The sequence below is a fragment of the Dendrobates tinctorius genome, unplaced genomic scaffold, assembly GCF_039654945.1.
Source record: "Dendrobates tinctorius isolate UK_male_01 unplaced genomic scaffold, ASM3965494v1 ptg000120l, whole genome shotgun sequence".
Lineage (NCBI taxonomy): Eukaryota > Metazoa > Chordata > Amphibia > Anura > Dendrobatidae > Dendrobates > Dendrobates tinctorius.
The window spans coordinates 6,407,791-6,426,394 of record NW_027361788.1 but is presented as its reverse complement, the minus strand read 5'-3'; the positions used below and the strand labels follow the sequence as shown (position 1 = coordinate 6,426,394).

The 18,604-nt window shown below is 45.1% G+C and overlaps 1 protein-coding gene across 2 annotated transcripts in view; it reads right to left on the bottom strand.

The window, feature by feature from the left end:
• The window catches only part of LOC141101581 (kinesin-like protein KIF14), a 303,968-nt gene that overhangs the window by 150,958 nt on the left and 134,406 nt on the right, over positions 1–18,604 (bottom strand). For both annotated transcript variants that reach the window (XM_073590711.1, XM_073590710.1), the window contains exons 10-12: positions 3,215–3,333; positions 1,612–1,784; positions 1,361–1,508 (exon numbers count right to left, since the gene is read on the bottom strand). In XM_073590711.1, the coding sequence (XP_073446812.1) occupies positions 1,361–1,508; positions 1,612–1,784; positions 3,215–3,333 (440 nt within the window). The remainder of the gene's footprint in view (positions 1–1,360; positions 1,509–1,611; positions 1,785–3,214; positions 3,334–18,604) is intronic.

Sequence of the window (18,604 nt, the reverse complement as noted above, 5' to 3'; positions counted from 1 at the left end):
AACTTAAGATGTAAATATATAAATATATATGGGCCATCTTGAGTAACCAACAAACTATCAACAGTTATCCTCACAGGGATCAAAACAAGAATACACTGGTAACATGAACACGACCACCCGGTCAAGTCCGGTCGCTATAGGGCCGCGGTATGGCCGACTACAGGTCCAGGGTATTAACTATAACGTGTCACTTATACTCTCTGACGTCCGGCAGAGTGGTGGTCGATACTGCTTCTTTGGCGTCTCAGCCGCTTGACCCAGCCGTCGAGAATCTGGCGGTGACTTTGGGCGTTCCTACGCCCAGGCAAAGCGGGGGCACAGCAAGCCCCTGAAGAAGGAATGGGGGGGTGGAGGCCTCAGCCACAAGCTGGGGACAGGCAGCGGCAGCCGCGGGTGGCGGCGGACAAGCCGTGGGCCGAAGCCGAGCCGCGGGGGCCGCGAGCAGCAGAAAGCATGCTGCAGCCGCAGGCCAGAGTCGGGCTGTGGCGGCCGCAGCTGTGGGCTCAAGTGGAGCAGCGGTGGCCATGGGCCGCAGCCGTGGGTTGAGTCGGGAGGTGACGGCCGCGAGAGGCGCGGTCGATGTCTCTCTGCTGGACGGCTGGGTGCCATCTCTCTTCTGTCTCTCTCTAGTCCCTCCAGTCACTGCTCTCTTCTTCTAGCTCTGGCTCTCTGGCGCCCTCTAGCCTTCCTGATCCTTCTCTCTTGCTCGGTGAGTGCCCCCTGCAGGCATCCTCAGCCCCTTTCATACTTGCTCCGCCCCATCCCTTCTAGAACCCTCTGGTGCATCCTAATTATGTCCCCCAGAAACAGTCCCCCTAGGAACCTTGGTGACTGTCCCCTTGGTTCCAGCCCGGCTACACAGCGGGGACTCCTCCTCCTACAAGTCCACATGGAAAATTGGCCTTTTGTACTGATGCATCGGTTATAAGGGTTCCATATATGGTCCACGGTGCAAATGAACAGATTATACACTTGTTTGAATAAGACCTTACAGCTACAAATACAGTACTAGAAGTTAAATTAATTTCTTTCAACATTATCTCAACAAAATTGGAAAGCGGCATGTTTATAGTCATGATTTACTGTAATTTTGCACATAATTCATGTCACTTTGATACATATGAACTCGTTAATGACGTTGCGGATTTTGACCAGTAAAAGCAGTCAAATTAAATTGTCTACCTGCAAAACTGCACTTCTAGGGCATGTACATAACGAGAGAACTTCCAAAAATGAAACAAGCATTGACATTCTTAAGAATGGTTACAACAGTCATTGCTTAAGAAATTTAAAAAAAGAGCAAAAAATGGGAAAGCAATAGTTTGGAACATAAAACATTTGGACTATTGGCTCTACTTACCTCTGGGTCTCGGTCAGCTGTCTCTCTTGAGAGGACAAACGTTCCCTCAGAGAACATATCTCCTGTAAACTCGCCTCGTATACCGAGTGATCAACCCCCTGCACACATTGCTGAGCAGCCTTGAGTTTTTCAATCTCCGATTTCAGCTCTTAAAAGTGTGAAGTATAGAAAAATACATAAAATGTGATTCTGAAGATATTCAATGGTAATGGATTACTGCTTTTTTTTTTGCTAATGACTAATGCAGGTACCTCTAATCAGAGAAGCATTGGAGTCTTCATTGACTCTGGCCACATTGATGATGTTCCTGGCTTGAGTAGCATACCGAAGTGTACTAAGACTCTCCTCCAAGTGCACCGATGCAGGACTGATGGTAGCAATCATGGCGGTCTTGGAATTTCCTCCCAAACTCTCCTTTAGGAGCCTTTGAGAATTGGAAAAAAAAAAAAACACAACGTTATGGTACTATTTAAAAAACACATCCAAGGATTCAGTTTTGGGCTCCACAATTTAAAAATGATATTGGAAAGTTGTAGTCTTTACTCGATTGCATGAATGGAAGTGAAAGGTTACAAAAGTTGGACTGTAGCCAAGAAGAAAAGAACGCCAATGTGATTTCATTCATGTGTAGTCAGTGCAAAGGACAGGCACATGATTTATTCATTACAAGTGGAAGAAAGGCGATTCCAGCCGTCAGACCGTGGAACCCGACCATAAGAGGTAGTAATGGCAGGTACTATATGAGCATTTCTACAAGGGCTGGATACTTTTCTCACAACAAATGGCATTGTTGGGTACAGATAAGCTAGCAATAGATATTTTATAAATGGTGGAGAAAGGTGGAACTTGATGGACCCAAGTCTTTGATGACCAATTTTAAGGCCCGTTTAAGTAAAACTTCCGTCAATTCCAGCAAAGTTGTTAATAAAAACACATGTTTTCATCTCATTTATTTGGTATCAGTGTCCATAAAAGTCCAGTCTATCTAGATATAAAATTAATATGACTAATAAGCGGAATGGAGGGAAAAATTAAAAATCAAATAAAAATTACAGATAGCCACACCAAAAACAAGTCAGTACACAGCTATACTGACCAAAAAAATGAAACATACAAGTCCTGGAAAATTTAATTTATAACTTAGAAAGAAAAATTATATTCTTCACCATTAAACGGGAATCCGTCAGCAGGTTTTTGCTTTTTATCTAAGAACATGATGAGAACCCGATTCCAGTGATCACCTAGTTTTATAGGTGCAGCAGTTGTGAGAATCCCCATTTTCACTGCTGCAGATCTAACAGCGCTTGCTTGGAATGCTGAGCCCTGTATAACCCCACCCACACCACTGATTGGCAGCTTACTGTCACAGAAAGCTGCCAATCAGTGCTTGCGGAGTGGTTTGACTAGGAGGCACAAGAAACCTAGTCCTGTTGCGATTATCTGCTGCTGATAAAATACTGATTGTATTGATATAGCAACACAGAGCAATAAGTTGATACATCACTGGAATCAGGCTCTCTTCACCAACATCATGCTGCCCTCAGATTACATGGCATAACCTGCTGGCATTCAATTATATAAAAAAGTGCACAAAGCAAAATGCAATAGCACAAAACTGGAAAGTCATGATATTGGGAAAAGAATAATCCAGGTTTTTGCGTCGGTCTGTGTAGGCATGTGGAACAAGACTCAGAAGATCACCCCACTGCTGATTTCACATTGTAATTGCGACTCTATTGCAGTTCATACGGGAAAATGACCCGAGGGGATCAAGATGCATTTTCATCTCTTCTGTCCAGAATGAGAAAGCCAAGCTGGTGAACACATGTGTTGCTGAGGCTGCAAATGACGTACCAAGTGAGCAGAGACTCTCTGTAGGGGATAAAACTTCTCCTGTGCACATCTGACATCTCTGCAAGAGCAGAAATCACCTTCCCTAAAGTAAGCAGTGACTTATTGATGCTGGCGCCTTCCTGTAAGACAAGGGAAATAGCGTCAGCAAAGAAAAGTGAAATACACCACTCATTAAATAGCGGAGATTATTGATATACCTAAATTACAAAACTTATAGAAAAGGGTGGAATTTATAATCATAGACAATCAGTTCTAGATATGTGGCAAATGCAAAAAAAAAAAAAAAAAAAAAAAAAAAGGAACCCATCGTAAAATTCTAATCAACTCATACCAGTTACATTTAAGAAAAAAAAAATCCACTTCAAAGCCATGTTAGGACGGTGTGAACAACAACAACATATACAAAAGCGATCACATTCTAACTGGACAACTTCATCAGCACCACTATGGATATTGTAGGTTTAAGGGGAATCGTCACCAGATGCCATTTTATGCTTAACGGTTACTTTGAAAATTCTAGGGTGTTTAATTTCTATTTCTTTAGCCCCTTTACCCCCAAGGGTGGTTTGCACATTCATGACCGGGCCAATTTTTACAATTCTGACCACTGTCCCTTTATGAGGTAATAACTCTGGAATGCTTCCATGGATCCCGGTGCTTCTGACATTGTTTTCTCTTGACATATTGTACTTCATGTTAGTGGTAAAATTTAATTCATATAACTTGCGTTTATTTGTGAAAAAAATGGAAATTTGGCGAAAATTTTGAAAATTTCACAATTTTCCATCTTTGAATTTTTATGCCCCTAAATCACAGATACGGCACACAAAAAACTTAATAAGTAACATTTCCCATATGTTTACTTTACATCAGCACAATTTGGGAACCAAATTTTTATTTTGTTAGGAAGTTATAAGGGTTAAAAGTTGACCAGCGATTTCTCATTTTTGCAACACCATTTTATTTTTACGGACCACATCACATTTGAAGTCACTTTGAGGGGTCTATATGATAGAAAATACCCAAAAGTGACACCATTCTAGAAACTGCACCCCTCAAGGTGCTCAAAACCACATTCAAGAAGTTTATTAACCCTTCAGGTGCTTCACAGGAATTTTTTGAAGTTTAAAAAAAAAAAATGAACATTTTACTTTTTTTTCACAAAAAAAATTACTTCAGGTTCAATTTTTTTTTATTTTACCAAGGGTAACAGGAGAAAGTGGACTCGAAAAGTTATTGTGCAATTTGTCCTGAGTACGCCGATACCTGATATGTGGGAGGGAACCACTGTTTGGGCGCATGGCAGAGATCGGAAGGGAAGGAGCGCCGTTTGACTTTTTCACTGCAAAATTGGCTGGAATTCAGATCGGATGCCATGTCAAGTTTGGAGAGCTCCTGATGTGCCTAAACAGTGGAAACACCCCACAAGTGACACCATTTTGGAAACTAGACCCCCAAAAGGAACTTATCTAGATATGTGGTGAGCATTTTGAACCCCCAAGGGCTTCACATAAGTTTATAACGTACAGCAGTACAATTAAAAAATCATATTTTTTCCACAAAAATGATCTTTTCACCCCCAATTGTTATTTTCCCAAGAGTAACAGGACCCTAAAAGTTATTGTGCAATTTGTCCTGAGTACGCTGATACCCCATATGTGGGGGTAAACCACTATATGGGCGCATGGCAGAGCTCGGAAGGAAAGGAGCGCCATTTGACTTTTTCGGCTGGAATTGAGATTCGGACGCCATGTCGCATTTGGAAAGCCCCCAATTCTAACTCCAACTCTAACCTCAACACACCCCTAGCCCTAACCCTAGCCCTAATGGGAAAATGGAAATAAATACATTTACTTTTAATTTTATTATTTTTCCCTAACTAAGGGGGTGATAACAGGGGGTTTGATTTACTATTTATGGCGGTTTTTATGTTTGGCAGCTGTCATACGCTAAAAGACGCTTTTTATTGTAAAAATAGTTTTTGCATCACCACATATTGAGAGCTATAATTTTTCCATATTTTGACCCACCGAGTCATGTGAGGTCTTATTTTTTGCGGGACGAGTTGATAATTTTTATTGGTACCATTTTCGGGCCCGTGACATTTTTTTTATCTCTTTTTATTCCGATTTTTGGGACACAGAATGAACAAAAACCAGCGTTTCATGAATTTTTGGGGGGTGCGTTTACACCGTTCCGCATGCGGTAAAATTGATAAAGCGGTTTTATTCTTCAGGTCAGTACGGTTACAGCGATACCTCATTTCTTTATTTTTATGTTTTGGCGCTTTTATGCAATGAAAAACACTTTTATATAAAAAATAATTATTTTTGCATCGCTTTATTCTGCGACCTATAACTATTTTTTGCTGATGACGCTGTGTGGTGGCTCGTTTTTTGCGGGACAAGATGCCGTTATCAGCGGTACCATGATTATTTATATCCGTCTTTTTGATTGCGCGTTATTGCACTTTTTGTTCGGCGGTATGATAAAGCTTTATTTTTTGCTTCGGTTTTTATTTTTTAAGGGCTTCAATAAAGGGGTTAATTAATGGGACAGTTTTATAGGGCGGGCCGTTACGGACGCGGAGATGCCAAATATGTACTTTTGTTTTTGTTTTTTTTATTGTCAAAAAATGAATTTAAGGGAATATTTTTTTTTTAAATGTATTTAGCGATTTTTTATAAATTGTTTTTATACTTTTTTTTTTTTTAAACTTTATTACAATGTCCCAGGGGGGACATCATTGTCATGTGACAGATCGCTGATCTGTCACATCACAGATCGCTGTGACAGATCAGCGATCTGTCACAGGCAGTGCTGCAGGCTTCCTCATGCCGGCATTGAGGAAGCCAGTTCCCTGCAGGCCCCCCCAAGGTCCCCGTCGCCATCTTGGATTCGGGGACCTGCAGGGATGGAGACCCGCGCAGCAGCGCTGCACATCGCGCTGCTGTGGGGGTTGCAGGGAAGCACGGAGGGAGCCCCCTCCCTCCCGATGCTTCCCTAAACCCCCGGTACACTGCGAACGTGTCTGATCGCAGTGTGCCAGAGGTTAACATGTCAGGGGACTGCCCCTGCCACATAGCGCCGGGTGTCAGCTGTGATAATCAGCTGACACCCGGCCGCGATCAACTGTGCTCCCCCCGTGAGCGCAGCTGATCGCGCTAGATGTACTATTCCGTCTTTGGGACTTTGGACCCAGGTCACATGGACGGAATAGTACGTCTAATGTAGGAAAGAGGTTAAAAGTCAGCTATATGCTTCTTAGAAGCTCCTCAGGGGTGTTTCTTTGTGCTGTCCTGTCATTACCCTGTGAGACATGCACCCTAAAAATTATTATAAAAAAAATTTGCACTAAACAAAAATATCACTACTCCAACAACATTGTTAACTTGTTCACATGGGGAGGGGTTTATAATCCAAGGAATCTGTTGGTGGTTGGGCGAGATGGAAAGGACAGCCAGCTTTAAGTAACAGTCACTAGCCTGCTGATTGGCAGGACACATTTTCAAGTCACATGAATACGTACGACAAAAGTGCCAAGGTCACTTGTCCTGTGACATTACTGCCCTTCTTCCCCTAAAGTGTGACAAGCTGGTCATCGATAGAGCATAGGATGATGGACAAACTTCGCTTCTAATTGCTGGGTTCACCATTTTAGATCCCATTTGGTCCGGTGTTCTACAAGTAGGACAAGCTCTGAAATACAACCATCAGTGTCCATAACCTATACAACTGTTCCTGCATCTGAAAAAGGGAGTCTGCACAAACTGACCATTCAAACCAGACATAAAAGCTCTGTGTACCTTCCCACCATTTGTTTTCATCCATCACAGCCTCCTCTGGTTCCTGTAAAGCCAGAGCTGTCAATCAAGGAAGAGAGGTGTCGATATTACCTATCCAAGTAGGTAAGGTGCTTGACAACACAAAGGATGCACCTGTGCTTGGTTTGAACAGTCATTTGCTCACAGATTTCATTTATTTCGCCCAAATCCACATATATTGGAAGTGGATTCAGGCCAGGGTAGATCACTTTTTGTATGCATGTATGGCACGTGGTCTAGGAAGAAACCGGAAGCTTCCAGACTGTCGAATTAAAAAAAAAAAAAAGTACATCCCATAAAAACTTAATATTCAAAATTTAAACCACAATTTCAATATGTCAAAGAACAGACAAGTAAAAATACGCCTTTTTTTTGACAGAAAACAGATGTTTTACTTTCACTAAATTAGAGAGAAAATTAAAAATTGGGCAACAGGGAACACTTGATTTATTAGGTGCACAACTATGAAAGTCACAGATTATTCAGAGAGGCCACTGGGGCAAAGTTCTCAGTTGAGAGCTGTCTATATAAATGCGATAAGTTTACAGTATCTTATCTTGGCAAAATCTTAATTACATTTTTTGTGAAGTCCCAAAGAACAAGATGCTTACATTCTAATTTACAGACTGTCACAACATGGAAGTGATGCAAACATTAGACCTTCCAACACACAGAATTTAACATTTTTTATAGACAATGGATTCAAAATTGTTTTATACGTGAGGTTATAAGAAATGAGATAAGGGTTTTTGTCCGTTCCATGATCAAGCTTGGGTACACACTATGTTACAAGGTGGCGGGGAACCTCAAGAGCCTCCTCTCCCCTGGACACTGTTCGGGCGATTACATGCGGCACCTCACTCTTCTTTATTGTGTAATGTAATGTTTATGTACTGTGGTACCTTGTATCTGCCATGTACAGTGTATATGTTTAGGCTTAGGGATAAAAGTTAGCGTAAAGTAATAGCAGGGTTAGAATAGAGGGGGGCACATTAGAGCTAAAGAATAGGATATATAATAGTGTCAGTTTAGGCACAGGCAGCAAGGGGTTTTTCAGAGGGGAGGAGTTCGAGTAGAGCAGCACAGACCAGGGAGATATAGGTCACGCACTTCCTGATTAGAGGGAGAAGCCTGGGCAGCCTGCCCAAGGGCAGGTTGAATGCAGTGGAGCAGACAGTTGCAGGCCATGGGGATAAAGCTGCTTTGGCAGGAAGGGGCCCCAGACTGGAGAATAGTGCAGTCGGGCACCAGCTCAACAGAATCATACTCGGGACGGAACCGAGGTCTAAGACCAGGGCAGGAGCAGCTGAGATGGCGTTCCTGGCACCTTTCCCAATTGGAACCGGACAAGGGGCTGATAGGGAGCTGGTGACATGGAAGGCACAGGAGGGACACTGACTGTCCAAAGAGACTGCCCAGATGGCAGGGAAAAGTAAGACACGGACATAACAGAGTCTAACTAGAAGTACAACTGAACACCGGAAAAAAAGATTACAGAAAATAATAGAGTATTCCGGGAAGGCAGGGAAAGTACAGGATACGTGGCTCTGTTTGAATTGTGCTGCCAAGGTGATGAGTGCCCCTTTTATAAGTAAAGTTGAACTGTTGGGAAAAGACTCACTCCGAAGTGTTTTGTGGAACTGGGAAATCCAGAGCCGGTGTTATGAGTCACCGAGGAGGAAAAAACAAAAAGCAAGCTAAGCCCAGAAAACCGGAGAAGTTGGTAACTAGCGAACTGCAGACCCCTGATCCTATTCACACAACTAGCAGTAGCCGTGGAGCGTGCCTACGGTGGTCCTAGACGCCTCGTCACGGCCGGAGAACAAAAGCCTAAAGAAAGAAGGGGAAAATCTAAACTGCCCCAGAGCAGACAACAAAGCAATAGACAGCCCCCAACATATATTGTGGGTGAAACAAGATGAAAACACAAAACACAGATAGAAAGATAGGCTGAGCAAACAATGGGGGGGGCTTACTAACTAGAAAGGACAGGAAAGAAAAGTTGCTGTCTGCAATCACACAAAAAACCCTGCCAAAAAATGTCCAACACGTCTGATAGAAAAAGGCCCTGAAGTCGCTAGACTTCAATTCCCTATATCAGCACTCAGGTATATTCTGAAGACAGAACAAAAGAGATCAACTGATCAGAGACATAATGGGGATTCAGCCCAGTCCCAGCCAGGGCTGGCTGAACACAAAAACTAAGTAAACCAGACAAAAACTCATATGAATAATAGCAGAGGAAACTTAGCTTTAAGAAGGCAGGAACTAAACTGGAAACCAGAAGCCACAGTCAGGAGAAATCACCAGCCAGAAACTAGGGAGTCGGCTGCCTTAAATCCCATCAGAAACTCATGATGTCCAATCGCAGTCCTCTTCCTCAGGTGGCCGGTCTCTGCCATTCAGATCAGCTTCATTACCTCCCTTCACCAACAGAGGGAGTCCAAGTAGAGAACTCACTACTCCTCTGTCAGCACAGCCAGCTCCATAACCCTCACCAGAAGCCAGAGGCAAACCCGAAAATGAGCTCACAACAGCCGGAGTGACAAAACTGGAAGAAACTGACAGTGACTAAGTGTTCTGCTGCGCACGCTGCATGTGCAGCAGAAGAGACATTGTGTTTTATCTGTGGGGTGTCAGGGTGAGGGAACAGTAAAGCATGTTGCCACGACTACCACCCTGGCCGCCTTACAACTACATATACAATCATCTCCTGCAGTGGTTTATCAAGAGTCCGATTGGCCTTGATGCAAGATGACCCAGGGTGCCTCCCCATCCTGCTATACGTGTCGTTTATCCTGTCTGGGCCCCAGCATCCTGGTGATATGTCCCTCATCCTGGGCCCCAGCATCCCAGTGATATGTCCCTCATCCTGGGCCCCAGCATCCCGGTGATATGTCCCTCATCCTGGGCCCCAGCATCCCGGTGATATGTCCCTCATCCTGGGCCCCAGCATCCCGGTGATATGTCCCTCATCCTGGGCCCCAGCATCCTGGTGATATGTCCCTCATCCTGGGCCCCAGCATCCTGGTGATATGTCCCTCATCCTGGGCCCCAGCATCCTGGTGATATGTCCCTCATCCTGGGCCCCAGCATCATGGTAATATGTCCCTTAACCTAGGTCCCATTCTGCTGCTGTTCTTTAGAGGATAACACCTGATGGGCGTGTACTACAATACACTTCAATTGGATGTGCATCCAAGGACGTGAAAGGGGGTGACAGAGGCAGCCACATGCCTCCCCCTTCTTGAACAGTGTTCAGATTAAATACGTGCGGTTCCATAGAGTTTATGAATGTTAATATATTCATTTACTGATATTTTAATGTGTATGTACTTTACATGTTTTGTGTATAGGATTAGGGCTAGTAGATAGAATAGAAGGTAACAGTAGCATAGGACAATAGTGGAAATAGTTTAGTGGAGCACAATAGAGATAGGGAATGAGAGTGCCAGCACAAACATAGTTAGAATAAGGGGTTTTCCCAAGTTGGAGGGAGGTACAGATGCGCACTACTGCTTTTCGGCTTTGCCCACAGTTGGGCAAAGCATACTGTGCACGCGCGAGATTCCATCTGACTGCGCACGCGCTCTCTCTAAGCGAGCCAAGTTATTCACGTCAAGGAATGCGTACAGCAGCCGAGGAGGGGCAGAGTGGTCGAAACAAAGCGACGCACATCAGACCAGACCGAACAGATTATCATACAACGCAGGACAGGGGGTTTCATAAGTAGTTGTGGAATGCATAGCTGACACTCAATTGATATTTTAAGCTGGTAGGACAGAAAAGTTGTGACATGTTTCCAATAACTCCTTCACCCCCAACTGTTTATTAACCTTCTTGACCAGGCCAAGATTTACAATTCTGACCAGTGTCAATTTATGAGACAACTAGCTGAAGAGCCCGGCGCTGCCCGGGCATAGTAACTAACCGTGGTTGGTTATAACAAATTATAATTATCCTCCATCCCATAGTCCCGTGCCCATACACCCATAATACATACCCACCATCCCATATGCCCGTGCCCATACACCCATCATACATATCCTCCATCCCATAGTTGAGTGCCCATATACCCACACATCCTCCATCCCATAGTCCCATTCCCATCATACATATTCTCCATCCCATACTCCCATGCCCATATACCCATCATACATATTCGCCATCCCATAGTCCCGTGCCCATATACCCATCACACATCCTTCATCTCATAGTCCCATGCCCATATACCCATCATACATATCCGCCATCCCATAGTCCCGTGCCCATATACCAGTCATACATATCCTCCATCCCATAGTCCCGTGCCCATATACCCATTATGACATCATCACCATGGCAACCGTTATGACATAACCATCACCATTGCAACCTATTAAGACATCGTCACCATGACAACCATTGTGACAGCATCTTCGCCATTGCAACCTACTATGACATTGGCATCGCCATGGCAACCATTATGACATCATAATTAGGGGCAGGGCTTGATACACACTTTTTCCCCATTATGTAGATAGGGGCAAAATTGTTTGGTGACTTGGAACGCGCGGGGTTAAAGTTTCGCCTCAAAACATAGCTTATGATGCTCTCGGGGTCCAGACGTGTGACTCTGCCAAATTTTGTGGCTGTAGCTGCGACGGTGCGGATGCCAATCCCGGACATGCACACGCACACATACTGTACACACCCACATTGAGCTTAAGGCTATGTGCACACGTACCGGAACTCTCGCGGAAATTACCGCGAGAATTCCGGAATTCTATTCCGTGGGAAAATCGCATTTTAAATTCCCGTGGAAAAAATAGCATTTTGCAAGCGTATTTAGCTTGCAAAATGCTAGCGTTTTCCAATCGATCTGGAGCATCGCTTGGAGAACTGATTGACAGGTTGGTCACACTCGTCAAACATAGTGTTTGACAAGTGTGACCAACTTTTTACTACTGAGGCCGCCTATGCAGCATCAGTAGTAAAAGATAAAATGTAAAAAAAAAAAAAAATAAAAATGGTGTTCTTCTTACCTTCCGACATCACGCGCAGCCGTTCCCAGTAATCCTTTGCGAAAATGCTCGCGATGACGTCAGTTCTCGCGGGATCGCGATGTCTCACAGTAATTCACGATGACGTCGCGCGAATGACCGCGAGACTTCGCGATCCCACGAGAACGGTCGTCATCGCGGGCATTTTCGCAAGGGATTACTGGGAACGAGAGCGTGGAGAGAAGCGGGAAGGCTGCGCGGGACGCCGGAAGGTGAGAATAAAAATATTTTTTATTTTAAATTCTATTTTTTACAGGGATATGGTACCCAAAGCCCGGAGGACAGTCTCCTCTCCTCCGGACCGTGGGTACCATCCGCAAATGTTCTGCTTACTTTCTGCATGGTGTGCACAGCCACATGCGGAAAGTAAGCGGAACAATGCATTCCTATGGGTGCGGGATCGCCGCGATTCCGCAAAAATTAATGAGCATGCTGCGGTTTATACCGCAAAGCGATTCCGCCACGGTAAAAACCGCAGCATTAGCACAGCATTGCAGAATCCCATAGGAATGCATGGGATGCTTATTTTTCGCGGTTAAAACCGCCGCGGAAACGCGAAAAAAACGCCACGTGTGAACTCAGCCTTATATATTAGCTAACTAACACTTAAAAACATCTCCCAGTGATCTAGAGATTGTTTTTCATGATAGGTTGTACTTTATAGTAGTGGTAAATTTAGGTTGATACTTCTTATGTAATAAGGTGCAGGTGATGCGTATGTCACTATGGAACAGATGGACCAACAGTTAAAGGGAGGTTTATTTACAGGGGATAACACTGGCAGAATTAACAGTGTAGGGTACTTTTCCTATGGGAGAACTTATCAGTCTGCAGGGGTCTTGATTGAAGGGTCACTCTTCTCCAACGTTGGCACTGAATCACCAGCAGCGCTTGTCTGTAGTCCTTCTGTACTCTGTCTTTATGTGGCGCCCCTGAGGCTCAGTCGCCACAGAGGTACTGCACCTTCTAAGGTGTGGTGCCCCACCATCCAGGTAAGTTTGGGGCTCCAGACCACGCTCCAACACTCGCACCCCACACAATAGAGTAGTTAAGCAAAACCACATTGCGGCTCCTTGCTTAGAGAGAGGCAGAGCACCTTTGGTGGTTCCCTGCTTGGAACACTAGACGTGCTGGGAGGTGGGTGGAGTTCAGAATATATATATGAGCGGGATGGTTTAAGACTACAAGTCAGTCTGACAGGAGGTCAGTGAGAGAGGAAGCCACTCGGGAGGAGTGGGGATCCCTGGAAGAGGGATGGAGGAAGGAGTGCTGCAGCTGCCTCAGTGATCTCAGCCAGCTGGCACGGGAAAGGAAAGAAGGAGAAAGACATTGAACTGAAGTCTGAGCTTCCATAGAAGGGAAAAGACAAGTACGGAACGTAGGAGTAAAAGGGAACATAGAGGACGTGGGTTAGAGGAAGAACCCTGCCTAGAAGTTCTAAGCGCAAGGCCGGGGCCCGGTCCCCGAGGTTGTATGGACACTAATGGTTCTTGTTGTGAGTTCATTCTCTGGTTCACCAGTTGTGAGTTCTCCTTTCAGACTCCCTCTGGTGGTAACAGGAGGTAGTGAGGCTGATTTGATCGGTGGTGCCACCTGAGAATGAGGATGACGATTGGACCTCAGGAGTCTCAGATTGGATTTAAAACAGCCGACGCCCTATTCAGTTGCTGGTGATTCCTTCTGGCTTGTCAGATCTTGGTTTTCAGCTCTGTTCCAGTCATCTAAAGCTAAGTTTTTCTGCTAATGTTCACACTTGATTTTGTTGGTCTATTCAGTTTTTTGTGTGGTCAGCCAGCCCTGACTGGGAGCTGTGCTGAATTTCCACTGTTATTTATCTGTATTTTGCCAATTTACTTTTTGTCCCCTACTAGTTTGGCCTCTTTTTGCTCTGTCTCAGAATATTTCAGAGTGCTGATATAGTGGGAGAAGTCTAGTGACTTCAGGGTTAATTTTGCTATCAGAAGTGTTGGACATTATTTTTGTAGGGTTTTTTGCAGGTTGCAGACAGTGCCTTTCCTTTCCTTTCTAGTTAGTTTGGGCCCCATCGTTTGCTCAGCCTATTTTCCTGCCTGTGTTTGTGCTTTCATCTTGTTTCAGCGTCAATACATGTGTGGGGGCTATCTATTCCTTTGGAGTCTGCTCTGGGGCTGTTAGTTTTCCCCTTTTCATGCTTCAGGCTTATGTAGTTCTCCGGCTGTGACAAAGCATCTAGGAACATCGTAGGTACGCTCCACGGCTGCTGCTAGTTGTGTGGTCGGATCAGGGATCTGCATAGTTACCAACCTCTCTGGTTTTCTATGACTTAGCTTGTTTTGCTTTTTTCTCCTCTGTGACCCATTCATAACAGGTTCTGCAGCAGACACCGGTGGAGTAGTGGGCTGTAAATGCACTACTCCCATCTAAGACTTGAGGGCACAACAGCAACACGGATAGAGAGCCAGGACTTAGGAGTAGAGAGTCCCCGAAGCAGGCTACAGCTGTCTGCTGTACAAGTAGAGTTCTTGGGAACATCTGTCAAGAGGAACTCCAGTGTAACACAGTACTAGGAGATATTCACACTAAAGACGCTATAGAGGAAACGTTCAGGAAAGGCACATAAGTTGGCAGAGTGTGGAAGGGAGCATTCCATCTTACCTGGAGGTTGACCGAGTCCCTGACCCGGAGGACACGGCACAGAAGCGGGCACTGCAGACTGAGTAAAGCTTTGGAACTACATGCCCTGTGTCCTCCATTCCTTCCTGCGTCCGTCCGCCTGGCACTGCTATATCCCCTGCGCCAGACACTACACCATCTAATTGTCTCCACATCTACACTGCGGGCAGAATTATTAGGCAAGTTGTATTTGAGAGGATTTGTTTTATTACTGAACAACAACTATATTCTCAATCAACCCAAAAGACTCAAATATCAAAGCTTAATATTTTTGGAAGTTGGAATGGGTTTTTTTAGATTTGGCTATCTTAGGAGGATATCTGTTTTTTCAGGTAACTATTACTGTGCAGAATTATTAGGCAACTTAATAAAAGCCAAATATATACCCATCTCACTTGTTTATTTTCACCAGGTAAAAAAATATAACACAAAATTTTGAAATAAACATTTCTGACATTCAAAAAAAAAAAAAAAAAAAATCAGTGACCAATATAGCCACCTTTCTTTACGATGACACTCAAAAGCCTTCCATCCATAGATTCTGTCAGTTGCTTGATCTGTTTACGATCAATATTGCATGCAGCAGCCACCACAGCCTCCCAGACAATGTTCCGAGAGGTTTACTGTTTTCCCTCCTTGCAGATCTCACATTTTGTGAGGGACCACAGGTTCTCTATGGGGTTCACATCAGGTGAACAAGGGGGCCATGTCTTTATTTTTTCTTCTTTTAGACCTTTACTGGCCAGCCACGCTGTGGAGTATTTGGATGCATGTGATGGAGCATTATCCTGCATGAAAATCATGTTTTTCTTGAACGATACCGACTTCTTCTGTACCACTGCTTGAAGAAGGTGTCTTCCAGAAACTGGCAGTAGGTCTGGGAATTGAGCTTCACACCATCCTCAACCCGAAAACGTCCCACAAGTTCATCTTTGATGATACCAGCCCATACCAGTACCCCACCTCCACCTTGCTGGCGTCTGAGTTGGAGTGGAGCTCTCGGCCCTTTACTGATCCAACCTCAGGCCCATCCATCTGGCCCATCAAGAGTCACTCATTTCATCGGTCCATAAAACCTTAGAAAAATCAGTCTTAAGATATTTCTTGGCCCAGTCTTGACGTTTTATCTTATGTTTCTTGTTCAAAGGTGGTCGTTTTTCAGCCTTCCTTACCTTGGCCATGTCCCTGAGTATCAGTATTAGGAATAAATTCTTGGACTTTTGTGCGCTGCCAGATGAATTCACCAATCCAATATTTAGGAAAAAAGATTAATTCATTTATTTCCCAGGGAAATAAATGAATTAATCTTTTTTCCTAAATATTGGATTGGTGAATTCATCTGGCAGCGCACAAAAGTCCAAGAATTTATTCCTAATACTGATGTGTAAGCGGTCACAGAGCTGACCTTTGGACGTGCAGCAAGCAGATTACTGATCCTACATGCTTGAATTTCTCTTGAAAAGGGTGAGTACAATCTAAATTATTTTACCAGCATTAAACCCGGATAAGACCCTATTGCGCTCTTTCTGTTCCTTTAGTTTTGATACTTTGGAATGTCCCTGAGTATGGCACACCTTGTGCCTTTTGATACTCCAGTAACATTGCAGCTCTGAAATATGGCAAAACTGGTGGCAAATGGCATCTTGGAAGCTTGACGCTTGATTTTCCTCAATTCATGGCAGTTATTTTGCGCCTTTTATATAAACACACTTCTTGCAACCCTGATGGATATTTGCCATGAAACGCTTGATTGCCAAACTTTTGAAGCGTGATCACCGAACAATTTCAAGACTGCTGCATCCCTCTGCAAGACATCTCACAATTTTTGACTTTTCACAGTGTCAAATCTTTCTTCTGACCCATTTTGCCAAGGGAAAGGAAGTTGCCTACTAATTAAGCACACCTTATATAGGGTGTTGATGTCATTAGACCACACCCCTCCTCATTACAGAGATGCAAATCACCTGATTTACATAATTGGCAGTTGGCTTTCAAGCCTATACAGCTTGCAGTAGGACAACATGTATAAAAAAAGGATGATGTGATCAAAAAACTCATTTGCCTAATAATTGTGCACACAGTGTACACTGCCCTGGGACAACAGCCCTGCCTGTGGAGGGCTATACCATCCTTGCTGCACCACACCATCTGTCCCAGAGGATCTGTCTGCAGTGTCGGCTTAACACCTCCCTTGCCGAACACCACAGGTGGCATCACGAACTATTCATTTAACAACATTCAAACCATTCACATCTTCCTATTACTTGGGCACCCAGGGCCACGGTCCGGGTCACCGCCACTGTGACATGTCCCACCGATACCTGCCCGCTACAGAGTACCCCGCAGCCCTGGGAGGGTGACCCATTTACATTCCTCCACTGGGGTTGTAAGGGGGTGAAGTGTGGGAAGAGCAGGGGGAGGGCTGCCTCCTCTGCTCCATGCCCGGAACCATTGAGCAGGGCAGCAGGTTCCCCGGGGGACAGAGAAGGGGCTGATCACAGAAAGCCAGCAGAGCAGAGAGCGGGAAAAGAGCACACACTTTCCTCAGAGAAGCCTGGGCAGCAGACGGGGGGAGGACGCTGGGAGAGAGACAGAGCTCCCGGTCACAGAGTAAAGACCGGAGTACCGCGCACAGAGATGGCAGACCGTGAATATGTGAGACTGTGTACTACTGCGGAGACATCAAAGATGCGCGCTGACCCCTGTGGACAGACAGACCCATTGAGAAGCGGAGGACTGTATAGAGACTGAGGCCAGAGCAGAGACCGTAGCCCGTGACCACGTAGTCCTCGAGTCTGCAGTGACAGATGAGGTGTCCTGACCCCCGTGTGAAGTCTGTGTCCAGTGCAAAGACAGCAGCTAGTGCGAAGACAGCAGCTAGTGTGAAGACGGCAGCACATGCAGAGGCAGTGATCCGTGCTGAGAGATCTAACAGGGGATGGAGTGTTGTTTCCCCTGAGAGAGGCTGTTGTGCTTAGATAAAGGACTCAGCAGAGGGGACCCGTTTGCCCAGTACCCCCTCTGCCTCCAGCATTAACCCCTGAGACCCCAGTGGAGGAATGTAAAGAGAGTACAGAAGGACTACAGACGACAAGCGCAGCTGGTGATTCAGCGCCAACATGGGAGAAGAGTGACCCTTCAATCAAGACCTCTTCAGACCGATAAGTGCCTTCATAGGAAAACCCTTGATAAGATTGTCAAATCCTGTTTTATTCCTTATTTGACTGTTTCCAGTGTTTGTTCTCATTATATCAATACTTCACCGTTATTTTGCCTGTATTATTCCCTGTAAATAAACCTCCTCTTTAACAGTTGGTCCGTCTGTTCCGTGGTGACATACTCATCCCTGCACTTTATTACAGGGTCTCAAGGGAGACCCTCAAGGGAGCTGCTGTCTCCACACTAGCTGCTGTCTTTGTACTAGCTGCTGCCTTTGCACTAAATACAGACTTCACACGGCAGTCAGGATGCATCTCATCAGTCACTGCAGACTCCAGTTTCATGTAGTCATGGGCTACGGTCTCTGCTCTGGCCTCAGTCTCTATACAGGCCTCCGCTTCTATGCAGGTCCCTTTCTGTCCACAGGGTTCAGGGCGCACCTTTGCTCTCTCCACAGCACACAGCCTCACATACTCACGGTCTGCAGTCACTGTCCGCAGTACCCCAGTCTTTGCTCTGTGACCGGGAGCTCTGTCTCTCTCCCAGTCTGCGTCAGCATCCTCCCCAGTCTGCTGCCCAGGCTGCTCTCTGGAAAGAGTGTGCTCTTTTCCCGCTCTCTGCTCTGCTGGCTTCCTGTGTCCAGCCCCTTCCCTGTCTCCCGGGGAACCTCCTGCTCTGCTCAATGGTTCCAGGCATAGAGCAGAGGAGGCAGC